At 38.5% G+C, this 16,408-nt stretch overlaps 1 protein-coding gene across 1 annotated transcript in view; it reads left to right on the forward strand.

Annotated features, from left to right (window-relative positions):
- The window catches only part of TULP4 (TUB like protein 4), a 132,608-nt gene that overhangs the window by 91,905 nt on the left and 24,295 nt on the right, over positions 1–16,408 (forward strand). The window contains 3 exon segments of the mRNA XM_008932337.3: positions 1,283–1,463; positions 3,708–3,842; positions 8,114–8,280. Of these exon segments, the coding sequence (XP_008930585.3) occupies positions 1,283–1,463; positions 3,708–3,842; positions 8,114–8,280 (483 nt within the window).

Consider the following 16,408-nt stretch of genomic DNA (forward strand, 5'->3'; position numbering starts at 1 on the left):
AATTGTGACTGATGTTGAGAATGTAAGTAGGGAACAATTATTCTGTATTTCTTTTAGTATTAAGAGCTAAAGGTTACCAACTGAAATTATCAATTATCAAAGAAGAGGGAATATTTTTTGCTGAAAGCTACATGTTTGTGTAGGGGAGATGCCTGCTCAGTGCGTCCTGTTCTTTTACTCTTCACCAAACACTTGACCACTCTTAAAGGTAAGATACAAGGCTAGGTGAATTTTTGATCTGAGCATATAATTGTTAGTAACTTAAATTTACAAGTATTGGAAGTAGGTGGCAGACTGAAGAGCAAGTATAAGATAGGCCTTCCTTTTAGCTGCATTTTTAATGCTGACCAGATTTCAAATTGATGAGTGCCTTTAAACTTGCTTTAAAATGTATTCACCTCTTACGGAATTACATGATAGCAGCAATGGCCTTGGCTAATGCATTTATAGTTTTAAGATTTATTCATCCTTATTTCCTGATGGTTTACTAAAATTCATCAAATATGCAGGATCTTAACTTGCTTGAAGCCTTAAAACGGAAAATGCTTATAAAAAAAGAAATTACAGGTTCCAGTCAGACTGACCTCAGTCTGTGCACAATGGCTATGGAGTTGTTTAGGGGCGAGAAAAAAACTCGGGTTATCCATTTTGTTTTTGAAATGGTCGGTGGAAGCTCTTCTTCATCTCCCTGAATGTGTAGCACATTGCCTTCCTCTTGGACTGATCATACTGCTTTTGCCTCTGTTTTGCCACCTGCTCTCAGCTTGTCAACTGAATAACCTGTCTTTCTCTATTCAGTTTTCTATTTCTTACAAGCTGTTTGAAATCTCTGCAAAGACCTCACTTTTGTCAGCAGTGCCTTTTCTTTTGATACTGTTATGACTGATGCATACTTTGGTTTCTTCCACCAATTTTAGATGTTTCTATATAATCCAAGAATACTGCAGAATCTGTGGTAGCCCTTCTACCTGCTCACTTTAGTTGTAGTAATGGCCAAGTTCAAATAAAATGTAATGTCTCATATTAAAGTGAACAAAACGCACCCACCACAAGACATTACTTGCTCACAGATTTTTATGATCTTAGCTCTAGACTCTGCTGCTTTAACTTCATTTTTTACAAAAATCTTTTGTTGCAATGTCCTATTCTGGCACCATTTCACATCCCTGACTGCTTTGCCTTCAATTAATTTCCAGCATAGCTAGTTAACTATAAGATGCATTTGAAGGAGAGTTCGGTGGCTGACATTTGGCAAGACTAAGGCCTGTTCTGTTATTTCCAGGTACTGTTTGGCACTGCTGATGGACAGGTTATCGTCATGGACTGTCATGGCCGAATGCTGGCCCATGTACTCCTTCATGAGTCAGATGGCATCCTCAACATGTCCTGGAACTACCCCAGCTTCCTGGTGGAGGACAGCAGCGAGAGTGACACGGACTCTGATGACTATTCCCCACCACAAGGTAGTGTTATGTGCATGTCCTTCTGTTTCAGCTTTGCAAGTGCTCACGAAGATATCTTAAATACAGGGAGTTCTCATGCTGTTCAAAAACAGCAGGATGGGCACAGTTTCAAGCTCTGGTAGAGCAGAGAGCTGGTATGGGAGAGTGGGTTTGTTCCCAGCTCTGCCACCAGCCTGGCTGCAGGTCGTACCTCATCTGTGCTGCTCTGCCTCTGCACAAATGAGATAACAGCACAAAGCTCAAAGTTTTCAGTGAGGGTGAGTGAAAAACACCAGATAGGGACATGTCAGGTTTCACTGATAAGCAGGTATGAGGTATTGCAATGGTTCGTATGTATGCAGGTAGTCAGAGTGCAGTCACAGAAGTTAATGTGTTACTATATAGGTTCACATGAAAAGACACCAGTACTAGACATAGTGTGAAGTACTATATATGTAATTTTATCTCTGTTTTGTAGGATTTCTGTAAGGCTCATTATTTCGGTCCCATCTCTGATAGTCCTGACATAAAGAGTTCAATAAGTACTATAGAAGGCTCGAAAATGAAGATATTACCTGCAATTATGTGGGGTAGAAGCAGGATGACTAAAGCTGTCTGGAGTTACTAATTCACGTGCTTCAGAGCAGATTGCCAGTTTGAGGGTCAGGAAGAAATCCTTCCCTCTCCTGAAGTCTCAATACAACTCATTTGGTGAAATGCTTTGTTTTTAAACTGTAAAAATCATCAGTAGCAAAAACGTATAAGGCCTAAGTGTCCATGCACAGTCAGTCCCATTCTTCTTATTTAAGTAATACTAATACTTCCTATTGATGTGGTTGCTTAGTTTATAATCAATGGATAAATAATGAAAGAAATAGTCTGATCATCTGGTAAAATGTTAGCATATTTTAAAATTGGGTTTCATTTTGGCTTTCGTTCCTCACTTTTGGTACTGGGTGAGATATCTTAGAAGAAAAGAAACAAACTTCAACATAGCAAGCTTCTAAAACAAGACAGACAACAACATTGAATTGGTTTTTTGCTGTTTTTGTTTTTAAATACTGAGGTTCCAGTTGGAGGATGGTGAAGCTGCAGAATACACAGATGAGAACTTAAATGATCTGAATGTGTTAGCTTTTTCTGAGTCAGTCAGGGGGTGGGTGAACTCGTTACAAGCCTACAAGCCTATTTTAATGATTACCCAAACATGATGTGTTTTCTTGAGAGCAGATGCAGCATAAATCTCTCAAAGGTGATGAGCCTTTGACTCACACAGATGTGTAGGAAGGACTAGAAGTTTGTTGGGTTTTTCTTTTTAAATTATATACACACAGAGATGGTAATTACTAGACATCTTTCTCCAAAATGCGTTCTGATCAGCTTTTTTACAAGTCAGAAGCAATACTACTCTAAACTGGCTCTGCCATTTTTATTGACTGAAAAGATCTTGGCTGGGCCTTGAGAGGCACTTAATCAGGGACCAGTGGCCTCTCCTCTCAGAAACTGTAAACAGAAAGAGTTAAACAGCAAATGCTACAGATGGTGATATTGGTCGTGAAGTATTTAAACAAAGGAGTTTCAGTGAATGCTGAAAAACAAGCCCAGAGGAGCAGAGACTTTGCAGAAATGGTTTTTAAGGCACATGTTCCATTTGGGCTCACTCAGACCTTTGGGTGCATTGGATCCTGTTACACAGAATGGAAGGTAACTTCATGCTGCTACCTAGCTCTTAACGTTTAGAATGGAGTAATTTGTGAAAGGTCGGATTGTTCTCTTAGAAGTTCTTATGATGTCTCTATGTGACTTAAGGAGGAGTCCCCAGCACTTGCCCAAGAAGAAAGTATGTCGAACAAATAATTTTTAATTATTTGTGATTATATGGTTCATCACACTGGTTTTCAACTTGGGTTTCAAGGAAGCCTTCCGAGGCACTGGTTTTCAATTTTTTGGCACTTTAGGGAGTTGGCAATGGAGAAAGATTGAAAAACACCAGTATATAACATAATAGTATATGCAATAAATCACTTGGATATGCTGCAGTAAAAATTCACAAAGTAAAAACAGTGGTGTCAGAAACAGACAAGCTTAAGTAGCTAAACCTGCTTTGCTTTTGCCCTTAGATGTTGCAGAAGTAAGCAGGTGGAGTTTGAGACTAGGAACCAACCACTCCTGATGATGGTAGGCTGAAGCACTGTGTGTTTCAGCCTAGGTGTAGTTACTTTTGGTTGTTTTACCTTTTACTCACTCCAGAGCCTTGTTTTGCAGATGGACCAGCTGCGTATCCAGTCCCGGTGCAGAACACCAAGCCACTGCTTACTGTCAGCTTCACGTCGGGAGACATCAGTTTAATGAACAATTATGATGACTTGTCTCCTACTATCATCCGCTCAGGGTTGAAAGGTACAAAAAGAAACCATTTCACCCCTTCCTATGCTCTGTTTTTCTTGTATTCTTAGTGATGTGTGCATAGATTATGTTTTTGTGGTTGTCTCTCCTTAACCCTGAAGCACTCGGCCGCTGTTATTGCTGTTTCGAGCAGTGACACCTGCTGGAGGAAGAGCAGCGCTTGGCTGATGGAGTTTTTGTGTTTGGAAAATGTTTCAAAATGCTTTTGTGATCGTGTTTTCATGGCAATTTTGTAGAACAATCGATCTGTTTGCAGTTATCCAGCTGAATGTACTAATGTGTTTATGCTTTTTTGCGTGAATGCCTCTGCTACGTAACACTGCCTTTGCATGTTTAATTCACAAAGTTTTCCATGCTTTTGGTAACCCAGTATGAATTGCAATGCTGCTTTGATTCTCACAAATATTGAAAACTTGCTAGAATTATTAACTATCAAGAGGCAAGTTATTCTGAGGGAAGGAAAATGCCATTGATTAATTACTATACATCTTGCTAAGTGATGTGCATGAATGTTTGTTCGATCAGTATTCCATGTAAAATCTTTAACTCACATTGAAATTTTTACTGTTCTTACCTATTAAAAAAGTCTCTTACTTTGCCAGCACTCTCAGTACAATTTACGGTGTTTTACCTGCAGAGACATTTTAATTCACTGCAGCACACAGGCACAAACTTAAATATGTTTTTGCACCTGCACAGGTAAATTAGTTTTAAATTAGATGAAAAGAAAATGAGGCTGTTGGAGCAGACTCTTAGCTGTTCTGGAACAGTGGGATGTTTTTGGTGAAAAGTTACTTGAACACCAGCCCCATAGTTTTTAGGTGATCCATTATATAGAGTAGTCTTAGGACGTAAAAAAAAAAATCACCTTTGAGGTTTCTTTTTCACTCCTTCATCTGTGCCACCACAAAAAGTGCACAAGTGGCAAAGTGTAGCATCATGAGGCAACCCTATGATTGAGAAAACTTTGTCAGCCAAAAGGATGCCTAAAGTATGGAAAACTTAGTAGTCTTGAGTTGTCGTCTAGTCCGTTTTTCAACTGGAAACAGTAAGAGAAACAAACCCCGGCTTATTCTCTGTTTAGAGTTGCAGGGCTCTTTCTTGCCGAGGGTGTCTGTCCTGTTTCTCTTTTCCCATTGACTTTCACTAGTGGAAAAAAGATCCCTTAATTATGTCACCCTCCTGTAGAGAAATATTAATGTGCAAGCTAGAATAGGAATATTTTTATGAGTTATAAACTGGGTTACATTGTTTTCATCAGTAGACTAAAAATGTGCAGCACCTTGCTGGATTGAGAGTGCGTGTGAGGCAGAGAAAGGTGACTGGGATATCACTCTGTTGTTTTGAAGCACTGTACAGTGGAAAGTATTTACATATAGTTTTATATAGATGTCTGTTTTTTCTGTGTCTTCATATCATATTTTGTTTCAAGTGATTGTAATTTTACTGCAAGAATGTGCAAAACCACCCAGTTCAGGGTCTCCATCCTGTCCAGGCACTTGGTATTCTGCTGAGAGTGGATGGTCTTCAGTATTGGCTGCAAGTTCTTGTTCCTCTGGTTGTGTTTAAAATCTCAAAGTATTGCTTTGTGGTCTGTGCAGCAGATACCCCTACCTTTATGAGCCATTGTAAGGCTACTCAATATGTTTTTAAAGCAGTCAACTATAAAACTATTTCAAATGGTAACAATATATTTTTGCCATTCAACTAGCTTTGCAGAGCTGTCGTTTTACTGGGAATATTTCAGTGAAATTGATAGAGAAAAACTTTGATAATTTGATTACCCAAATAAAAGTTCTTCTTTTCATCCAGCTTGAACAGTACTGGTGATTTTGTCAGTCCTAGTGGAGGTCCTAAACTGTTCAGATGTATCCTTTCTTTTTTTTATGCTTTTTAACTCAGTGATTCTCAGCGCACTGGTACCTGCAGAACTGCTGAACTACATCTGCTAGTTGCACTTGTTATTTATAACTATTGCCTGCTGAGGTATTGCAAATTTGCAATGCTCTCTCTTCAGCATTTGCTGATACACATGCCTGTAGTGGTTGGTAAATAGTTTTGAGGGATGACTGATCCACTGATTTACTTGCAGACCATTACTCTAGACAAAACCTCCATCTGATTTTTAATCTCTGTGCTTATGCTGAGAACCTAGTTATCAGTTGAGCTATTTTATATAAAGGTTCAATAGTTGTTGAAGACCCTGTTGGCAGTGCAAGCATGCAATAGAGCCACTCTGTCCTGGGAGGATGCTGCAGCCCACATCCAACCCTTTACTGCCTTTGCAGCAACCTATTTCTAGGAGTTTGTGAGAGGGAAAACTGCTGGACAAAGTAATCACTCCTCTTCCTCTTGGTATGGGGATCAGCTGAAAGTTTTACCTGAAGACATGTATCGAAAGGAGACTGTTTTTTCATTTTGGTAGTTGTGTAGTTAATCCAGTTACCAAAAGTGGAGTTGATCAGCTTGCCTCATTTATTTTTAGCCTGCCTATCATTTTACTCTCTGAGAAAGATGAATTAAATCCCATTGTAGATTACTTAGAGGGCTGAAAACTAAGAGAAAACAAGAAGCATACCGTGCCAGCTGTGGTAAAATTATCTTGAGGAACTTGCATCTTGCCTCTGATATGTATAGAAGCATAATTCCCATGAGAAATATAAGAAAGTTGAAATAATACAAAACCATTTTAAATTGCACATAAAAGTCCCTGAAAATGACAAGTTGACAGCTTGAAACAATTTTGAGATCCTTCCTGCCAACTCTCATTTCTCTTCTGCTTCTTCATTTGAAGACAGCTTCTCGCCCACAAGTGTCTTCAAAAGATTCTTGGCAGATTGAGCATCCCAGAGCACAGAAATTTTGTCTTTACCTTCACTTCGTCTCAGCACAAAATAGCTGCCTTTCACCTTTGGTTTAAATAGTAAAAAGGTTTAAAGACTAGCTCAGTATTCTTTGCGCATGCAAATCTGCCTCTGAAACACAAGCAGAAATGCAAAATACAGTTTTAGAGCTGCTCTTGTAGTGTGACAAAGAGCTAGAGGATATAAGGGTTTGAAATTATCATCCCCAAATTAAGTTGTGGGCATTCCTTATCATGAGGTGCCTGTAAGAGAAGTAACTGATATGTATATTCATATCCGTGTATATGAGAGACTAAGCAGGCCCTGTGTGATTCTGGCAAACCCCTTTTAAGCAGGTGAGTAGATTTTCACAAGTCAGAATCACAGAATCAGAGGGTTATTGGGGTTGGAAGGTACCTCTGGAGATCATCCAGTCCAATCCCCCTGCCAAGGCAGGGTCCCCTAGAGCAGGCAACACAGGAACATGTCCAAGTGTGTTTTGAATATCTCCGGAGAGGGAGACTCCAGGATGTCCCTGGGCAGCCTGTTCCAGTGCTCTGCCACCCTCGACATAAAGAAGTTCTTCCTCATGTTGAGGTGAAACTTCTTGTGTTTTAGTTTCTGGCCACTGCTCCTTGTCCTGTCACTGGATACCATTGAAAAGAGTCTGTCACCATCCTCTTGGCACCCACCTTTGAGATATTTATATGCATTAAAGAGATCCCCTCTCAGTCTTCTCTTCTCTAGACTAAACAGGCCCAGCTCCCTCAGCCTCTCCTTGTAACAGAGATGTTCCAGACCGCTAATCATCTTTATATGATGGTGGCAAAAGAAAACATATGACATGGAGGCCATATGTATTTATGGACAAAAGTCCAAGTCGTTTTAATTTCATGTTACACTAAGTTATAACTCTATTTGAGTTATGCTAGAAGTTAATATTCACAGATAGTGAGAACATGAGGCATTGCCAGATATTCTGCTTTTTTTCACTGTAGGCCTTTCCAGACAAATACTCTTTGCTGCTCTCTTAGGGAGATTATTTAGCTGCACATTAACTTGATTCCACTTTTTTATCGCAAAGCTATATGTAGGATCTTCCACATCAGTTCCACATCTCTAGTAAATTCTTGTCCTTAGGTGTTTAGGAGCAACCACTGATTACATTATAGACTTACCACAGAGAGAGAAGAATGAATGGTTTTTACACATGTTTTGCAATGTGCTGAGTAGGGAGAGTCATTCTCCAAAGTGCATCTATGGTGTATTTTCTGTTGTTTCAGTGAAAGGATTTAGGTTTCTAAGTACTTCAGTAACTTTCGAGAGCGTATTTTATCTGTTCAAGTTACTTTGCATAATCTGGAAATGCTGTTCCTATTGATTCTGATCAGTGATTATTACAAACCGTCTTTGTGCTTTCAGATGTGGTGGTACAGTGGTGCACACAAGGAGACCTACTTGCAGTAGCAGGCATGGAAAAGCAAAACCAGCTGTTTGACCTCAGCAATGGTTCTCTGTTGAAAAGCGCACTTGTCAAGTTCTACAACGTGCGTGGGGAACATATCTACACTCTGGAGACACCTGTACAGGTAGGAGGTACTTTTTAAGTCTGTTCTCAATGCTTTGCTGACATCTTTCCCACATTAGCTCATTGGTATAGAGCTGCAATGTGGAAAAGGTTGCAAAATGTCCTGAATTCATTCTAAAACACATTGTAGATAAAAATGCACTATAAATAATGATTGTTTGCATTAAGGTAGACATGAAAGATTGCGTCTGATTCTACGGTCCAGTGTGCTAGGTATTGTTTCCCAAAATCACTGGGCCATGAACAGACAGATAGGAAAAAAACACCTCTGTTGTTTTATGGATAAGTGGCTGAGGAGGAAAAAAGCTAAATAAGTTGCTTAATATTGTAACAGAGCCAAGAGCTGGACAAAAATATTCCAACTCCAGTATCATAACTACAACGTTTTTCAGTCTTTGTTATTGCTGTAGTTTTCTAATGTACAATCAGTTGGTCTGATGCAGTATTTTACTTTTTACGGCATCAGATGGAAAAGGATGAATCAGAAAGTCTTGTTTCTGTTCCCACCTTCTGTACAGACTTTCACTGTAACCTCGGTCATGTAACTTGCCAAGTAAATGTCAACACTTGGTTTGTGTGCTGCTCAGGAGCACAACATGCTTGATAGATCTTCACTGATATTTCAGAGCTCAGCTGAATGTATCTCTATTTAATTTTCTGCAGAATAGAGATGACTCTGTTCTGATTCCTGGCTGTTAGTAGTGAAACTTTATAATAGCATTAAAATCTAAAAGTGAAGGAAAGTGCTATAGATATATTAACTTAATTATGTTTAATTGTGATACCATGTATTATTTTTTTTTCAGTATACCCTGATCTGGGATGGATACAAAAGGATGACATAGTAAACCAGCTGCTAAGCCTTTGTGTTTGCTTATATGTAGCATTAACCTGTGCTTATTAACTTTATCACTCTAATTTAGGTAGAATTCTTTAGTTGTGTAATGTGTAAAATAATGATCTCTTAAAGCCAACCTAAATACGTACAGTGACATCTAATGCTGATGTAGGTACCTAAAGGACTTACCCATAAACACAGCTTTATTGTCTTAAACATAGCCCAGCAAAGTAGCACAGCCCTCTCCTCTCTGGATCAGTTCTGAAGAAAACATTTATATCAGTGTTGCTTTTTCCCAGACTAGGTAAAAAGCAAACCTTGTTCTGTTACTTTAGTACCAGAATACAGTATGTCCACATTAGCTGTTGAACCGGTGTAACACTGGTGTTAAGCTGTGAAATCACACTGTGGTTTGAGCATATGATCAGATCAGGCCAGGTTGCCTTTAAAGTATGAGTGTGTGCAGGCTCTTCTCTTACTGTTTTGTTCCTGGTAATCTCAAATTCTCCTTAATTTAAATACCTTAATCTCCTCTAGTTTTCCATATATAGCTTCATGTTTTCAGCTCTTCTCCTTTCTCCTCTACTTAATCAGCTGGGAGAAAGCAAATACTGTGGCTGATGTGAGGGCTAATCATTCTACCATTATATGAGTACTTCTAGGGCAACTGACAGGCCAGACAGAACAGGTTACTATCAAGTTTATATTGCAGTATTTCTCATTGTAAAAGTACTAATGTAAGACTCTCAGCTCTTTCCAGCTGCTAGTTTTCATGGAAATGGCAGTATTTTAGTGTAATGGAGATTTCTTCCCACATTGTCAACTGCAGATGAAAAGCCAACAACTTGGGAAGTTGTAAGCCGGGTTGGAAGTGAAGGATGGGGAGGGTCGGGGGGTGGCTATCACCACTTAATAACAGAATCATGGAGTCTCATTTCCTTTGGAAACTGGGATAAAAATAACATTCAAACTGATATGTTTAATAAAAACCATAAATATATGTGTATAAACCTACCTAAAATTAGAGTCACTCCTCTTCTCTTATTAATTAGCTTTTATTCTCTTTATTTGGTGCATTTAAATTCGTATTTACTCAGCTGCAGGAGGAAGTGAGGGGTTTTTCAGAAGGACACCTGTATCTGCTCATGTGGACTTTATTCTTTTATGTATTTGAATGCTAATCTAGCAGCATTACCAGCTAAGTGACAGATATGCTAGAACGTTGTTAAGTCATCGGTGTACTAACAAAACCAGAAAAAAAATGCTGTTGCAAAAGAAAATTGCTAGTAACTTTTGTTATGCTGTGCCTCTGCTCCAAAGATGTATATGCAACAATGACAGAGTGAGTCAGTGGTCCCAGTAATTTGTCTCATGACAAATTCATCAGAGTAGATTAATTAGTTTTCTGTACCATGACAGTCAGCCTTTCAATGTGATTTTATAAAATTCATTACTGGTTATTGAAGGAAAAAAAAAAAGAAGAAAATAAAAGAATTTCCTCATCTTGAACTCCTCTGCTAAAACTTTTTCTTCTGAAGAAGAAATGTGTGACTGGAAAGGCACATTTATTCTAAATGACTGTTCTGAACATAAAGGCCAGAAAAAGTAAAACAGCCATGAACATAGAAGATGGTGGATTACAGGTGTAAAACTGATTTTCCATATGGTCCTCTGTTCCAGTTCTTTGGTAAAGCAGATATCTGAAAATGAATTTTATCTGAAGATTAATTTTATCAGTAAAATATACTGAATTGTTTTTGTTTCTGCTGTTTGTCTGTCCTGTCTTCAGTAGGATATTCAGGAAACAGGAGATTTTATTGTTTATAACAGTCTAAGATATGCAACTTGACTGGAATGTTACTGAACATAAAATCACTGCAAACCCCAAAGGTAGAATAGATTTGGGAACTGCAAGTTACTCATCTTGATGATGACTCTTGTCGTGGATCCCTTCAAGGTGTTTTATATGCTCTCTTCTCCTCCAGCTTTAGTATGATTTTGGCATCCTCTGTCTCATTTGATTAACTCTCTTAAGCTTTTACCTTCAGTGTAGAAATTTATAGTTCATAAACTTAGTTTGCTGACTATAAAACCCCAGAGAGAGAAATCACACTTGTTTAGAAGTATTGAAATGAAAACAGTAGCTTTGCATGAAAAACAGCATTCATAAACAGAGTGGTATAAACATAGTGTAACACTGTCTCCTGTTCCCTGCTCTGGGGCTTCAGCCTGCCACCCTGGCATACTGCAAGAATGTATTTGCAGAATGTAGTGGAAAGAACTGAACAAGCATCAGTAAGGATTGGTCCAATGTTGAATTTTTGCTACGCAGAATAAAACTGGTTTGAACTTTGAAAGAACGATGAAAAAATTTTGGAAGAAACTTCAGAATATCACACCGGAGCAAACTGTGTCTGTATTGTGATCCAGAGTTGATACTGGTTATTTGCTTTACACAAAGGGCGTATCTTAAGAGCTGTTGATCAGCTGATGACTGTTCAAAAATGTACTATCGATTTCTGTACATTTTTTCTTGTACTAGACTTGTCCTTGTACACATGAACAGCAACCTGATGTACCAAAAATATGCCCAGTTATTTTAGCTGGCAGTTTTTTCCGTGGTCCTGCTTTTTCAAAATTTGAAAATATGATTACAACATCAGGCTGCCCTGCTGGTCATAATTTTATTACTGGAAGAATATTAATTTATTACATTGTTTGTTAAGTCTCAAATCTTTCACTGGCATCAAGCAGGGATGAGAATGATCAACTCATTTAAGACTATTTTAGAGTCTTGCTAAAATTGTTTGGTGGAAATGCTGCAACCCGGTTCTGTCACTTCAGAATTTCTCATCTAATTTGCAGACAGGTCTTTATTATATCAACTAACTGTACCTACTGTCACTTCTGAGTGGATACAGCTGCTTCATATCCTCCCATATTTTGAACTTTAAACAGGAGTTTCCTACACTACAAAATTATCTAACTTCCAACTTTAACAAACTTGTGATTTTTTTCCATCTGATGGTTCAAAGTTGTACCTTATATTTTGGTTCCTTTTTCACTTTTTATAATTTTTTATATGTCCCAGAGAGGGAGGGGAGCAAGAGCGCAAATTTAAAATGCAGATCTTATCTATACACTTTTACTTCTACAGTAAATTTACATTAGCTTATGATTTTATATCACTGTGTAACTGGTGTAAGGACAGATTAAACCTCAAGGGTAGTGAACAAGGAGGAGGACAGTGAACTAAGCCTCACATGTTGTATAGACAGCAAGATTAAATGCAGAAAAATGGTATTTGTAATATCTTTAAACCCTAATTCAAAGTGGTGTAGTAAACACTAAATCTTTATGGGAGAAGTTTCCAGAAGTCTTTGAGAAGAAGACCCACTTGCTATAGACCTGCTGCTGTCAGCATTTTACAGGCTGCTTCTCCACTGGAAATGTTCCGGCATCTAAATGAATAGATTTAAGATTATGTGATCCCACAGAAACCTTGTAGTTCTGTGAAAGCTATTTTACTCGGGCCTGAGAAGGAAGGTGCAATTTTAGGTTAAATTCAGATCAAAAGTCTATGAGAGATGAGGCTTCTTTTTATGTTACTCAGCTGAGCTTATCTTCATTTATTTCACACAGAGCGTTCAGGTTGACTGAGCGTTCATGTTGACTTTCATTTATATTGTGTGAAATCAATCCTATTTAGTTGTTATTGGATGACAACAAAGGTTCAAGAAGAATTTATTTTCTTACAGAAACAAAAGCAACAGTTTAGAACTAACTGATGAAACATGTGTTAGGATATCAACAAGGACCTTGATATTTTTCATACAGGCCATAAGATCATCTCTGACTGCTGCAGAAATGAATTGTAATCAGGAATGGAAAGTGGAGACACTTGTCTAAGCAAAGACTTATTCTGCTAAAATTGAATCTTGTTGTAGTTACTTCTTTTAAAAAAATTACCGTAGAAATAGAGAGCATGTAAGAAACATTTGCAAGTCAAATAAGAGTTTATTATATGAAAAATCATGTAAGGCCACAGCAGTGTATTTTCTGACCATGTCATAGTCTTTATTGCTTTTATCACCATCAGTTCTTAACAGTTAATATTTTTCCCATGTAAATATGGGGAACAGAAGAATGAAGGAGTTATGTTCCTTTCCAGCAGTCATCCACGAATGCTGTGGCAGTACAGAGATGTGCATGCACAATTCCCAAGAGCCAGGTGGGCACTGCAACCATTGCACCTTTCAGCTTGTCTCTTGAGAAAAACAGGGAAAATTGTGCATCACCACGTCAGCAGTCTCAAGTGAAAGCAAGCTAGCAACGTATTTACACGTGCCATTCACTAGATACTGTTTTGCAGTTGTGTTTTTTCTCCTGAGAAAAGTCTTGCTAGTTCCTGGGCTTTCTGCCCTAGAATACCATTTTTGTGTCATTACCAGTGGGAGTCCAAGTGCCAGCAAAGAAGGGATTTGTTCAAGCAGCAGGCAGGCCTCATGGCTCAGGATTTCTGAGCTCAAGGCAGGCAGCAAGAACCAGCTTGAACAGTGTTTTCATTGACTGAACTGCATACAAGTGATGGAAGGTATATAAATTATGTTCTCTCCTGTAGGAGAGACAGATGAGTGACTTACAGGAAGCGACCACAGAGCTTTGAGCAGGAATATCTATTCCTGCATGTTTTTCTAAGGGGATCCAACATCCCAGCTGGGGTACAGATTTGAGCAGATGTTTCTGAGTTTCAAGCTGACTCTGAAAAAAATGGCAAAAGAGCTCCTTGTTGGACACTTGCTGAGATGTGTTTTCAGTCAATATTTCTCCTGATAAAGCATCTATTTTTTTTTGTCCTTTTGCCAATTATTTCTAATACTTAATTGTGGTAGAGCGGAATCCTACCTATCAAGTTCAAGGGGTTTTCCATGATTATTTTTCCTACATGTTTGTATTTAAACCCTGGAATTCATTCAGGTATTTACAGTTTGTGCTGAGATTTTTCAAAACCTGATGGGATTTTTATATGCAAAGTGGGATTAGAAATTCTCATGTTATATTTGTAGCTGCATTTCCTTGTTCCTAGCAGAAAAAAAACAACTATGCAAGCATGGAAAAGAAAATTCTTCTGTGCTAGAGTCTGCTTGTTCACTTTGTAACAGGTGCAATTTGGGTACAACTTTTGTCCCTTTTTTTGCTAAAACAGTGCAAATAAGTGGATGCTTTATGAGGAGCAATACTTTTCTGTTGGATGTTGGAGTTCAATTGTTTTCTCTCAGTAGAGGTTGAAAGGAAAGCTGTGGCCAGCTCATAACTGACTTGCGATAGTAATTGATTCATATCCCCTGTCCATCAAGGGGAAGAGTGGGAAGCATAGTTATTGAAAAATATTATTGGAGCAATACACTTAAAGGTCAAGTCAGCTCTGGCATTTGGGTGATCTTTTCTTTCTCCAAGACTCTAACAACAGGCTAATTTTCCCTGAATCTCCTCTTAAATCTTAGCCTTTAATCATAAAGGAAGTGTTACTGAATACTAGGCTTGAGGGGTACGAAGGGTCTGAACATTTCATAGAAAAGGAAGGCAAAGTGTGTCTGGTGAATCAGTAAGCAAAGACAAACCAGTGTGGTACAAGCGCTCTTTGATGAGATTGAAAATATTAAAACATACGAGCTGTGTGGGGATATGAACTGTACAAAGGGAAGAGTAGAAATGTCACTATTTACAAACAGTACTACACTTGTAGGTGTTGTATGTTTGTGTCTTTACTTAAACATGCACCTACTCACATATTGTTTGCATGAAAGTACAGAATGTAAAGGCATCATACATTCAGAAGTTTAGAAGGTGACTGAACTGTGGTTGCCCGTTGGAAAACTGTGGTAAAGCCAGGCAGGAAGGCAATGTCTTTCAGCTTCTGACTTTCTGCTCTTCCTGAACTCCATGGTGCTGTGTTGCTGGAGGTCCCACCCAGTGCTTCAAAGCTTCTGAAAAACCTTTTCCTTGAGACTGTGTTTAAGATTGCAGAGGTTCTCGCACTGGTACTTTCTGCATCTCTGCTGTTCTCTGCATGCAGAGTAACCTGAGAAAAGAAGTGGTTTCATTTGACTCTTATTTGTATGAACAGTGTGTATCACACAGTAGGTGTGATATATTGGGTTATAATAGCTGCAATACTCAATACTGTGGTAGGGCTGTCTGGGTGTGCTGTATTGGATTATGATAGCTGGGATATCAGACTTCTCTTTTGGCATCAAAGTCTACACAATAAATAAACATTTGTGTACCAAGTCACATACTTGTTTGTTCCCTCACTATATTTATAGGTAAGCTAGGGAAGTAGTTGATGCAAGGTGAATAGAAGGATGACGTTTGGATCCCATTGTAACAGTCAGGTGAATAGTTCTGCCCATGCTGGAATTTAGCCCTTGGGGGAAATCAAGGTCACTTCTACTAGTGCCATTCTCAGACTGTCATATAGTAGACATGGCTGGTACCTAACTTGTGTCAGTGCCTTTTCAATTGCATTTATTTTGCAAGCAGCTTGAACTGTCTCATTACTGCCAGACAGTATGAGGGCTGAGCCACACTCACAAATTATGAAAATACCAATCAGTAGGGGATACTTTATGTGATCTCTCCTTAAATTTAAGCCTGTATCCCACAGATTATGGTTATGACAAGCTATGTAGTAATTACCAGTGGTACACAAAGGGTTTCTCAATTCTTTTGAAGTTCTCCACTACAAAATGCCTTTAGCAATTACTGTGAAAATTACAAGGTTCACATGTTACTGCTTTTTATTTGCATATCAGTCAGCCTGAAGATTTGTGCCTTTGTGGAAGAATGTGTGTGTGTGTGTGTGTGTGTGTGGTGTTGCCTAGATGTAATTAAAATGAAGCTTCTTCATTTCTCCCACTTTAAAACCAATATTTTCCTTGAAATCTGAGTCTAGGATAAGATGATGTAGTAGGGAAGACCTTTTCTGTGAAGTTTTTCATCAAATGCTTTATCTTGATGGTAGTGCTGTGCAGCTACATTTTGCTTCATATCATTCATATCAAAACATATTTTCCCAGTTTCTCACCTTTAAGCATCTTGAATCTGTAACTGAAAGGAAAGATTTTCCCCCAGACTAGATTAGTAACTTCTGGGCTGATGTAACCCTGCTATCTGGGTACCATATTGCTAATAGAGGAGTGGATAAAAGCTATTACTGGTGGTGCCTTGACCCTATCTTCTTGTTTGGTGCATCTGTTATGAAAAGATATTCCAAAGATACCCTGACCTT

Source organism: Manacus vitellinus, unplaced genomic scaffold (assembly GCF_001715985.3).
Source record: "Manacus vitellinus isolate BGI_N305 unplaced genomic scaffold, ASM171598v3 scaffold_4_pilon, whole genome shotgun sequence".
NCBI classification, from domain to species: domain Eukaryota; kingdom Metazoa; phylum Chordata; class Aves; order Passeriformes; family Pipridae; genus Manacus; species Manacus vitellinus.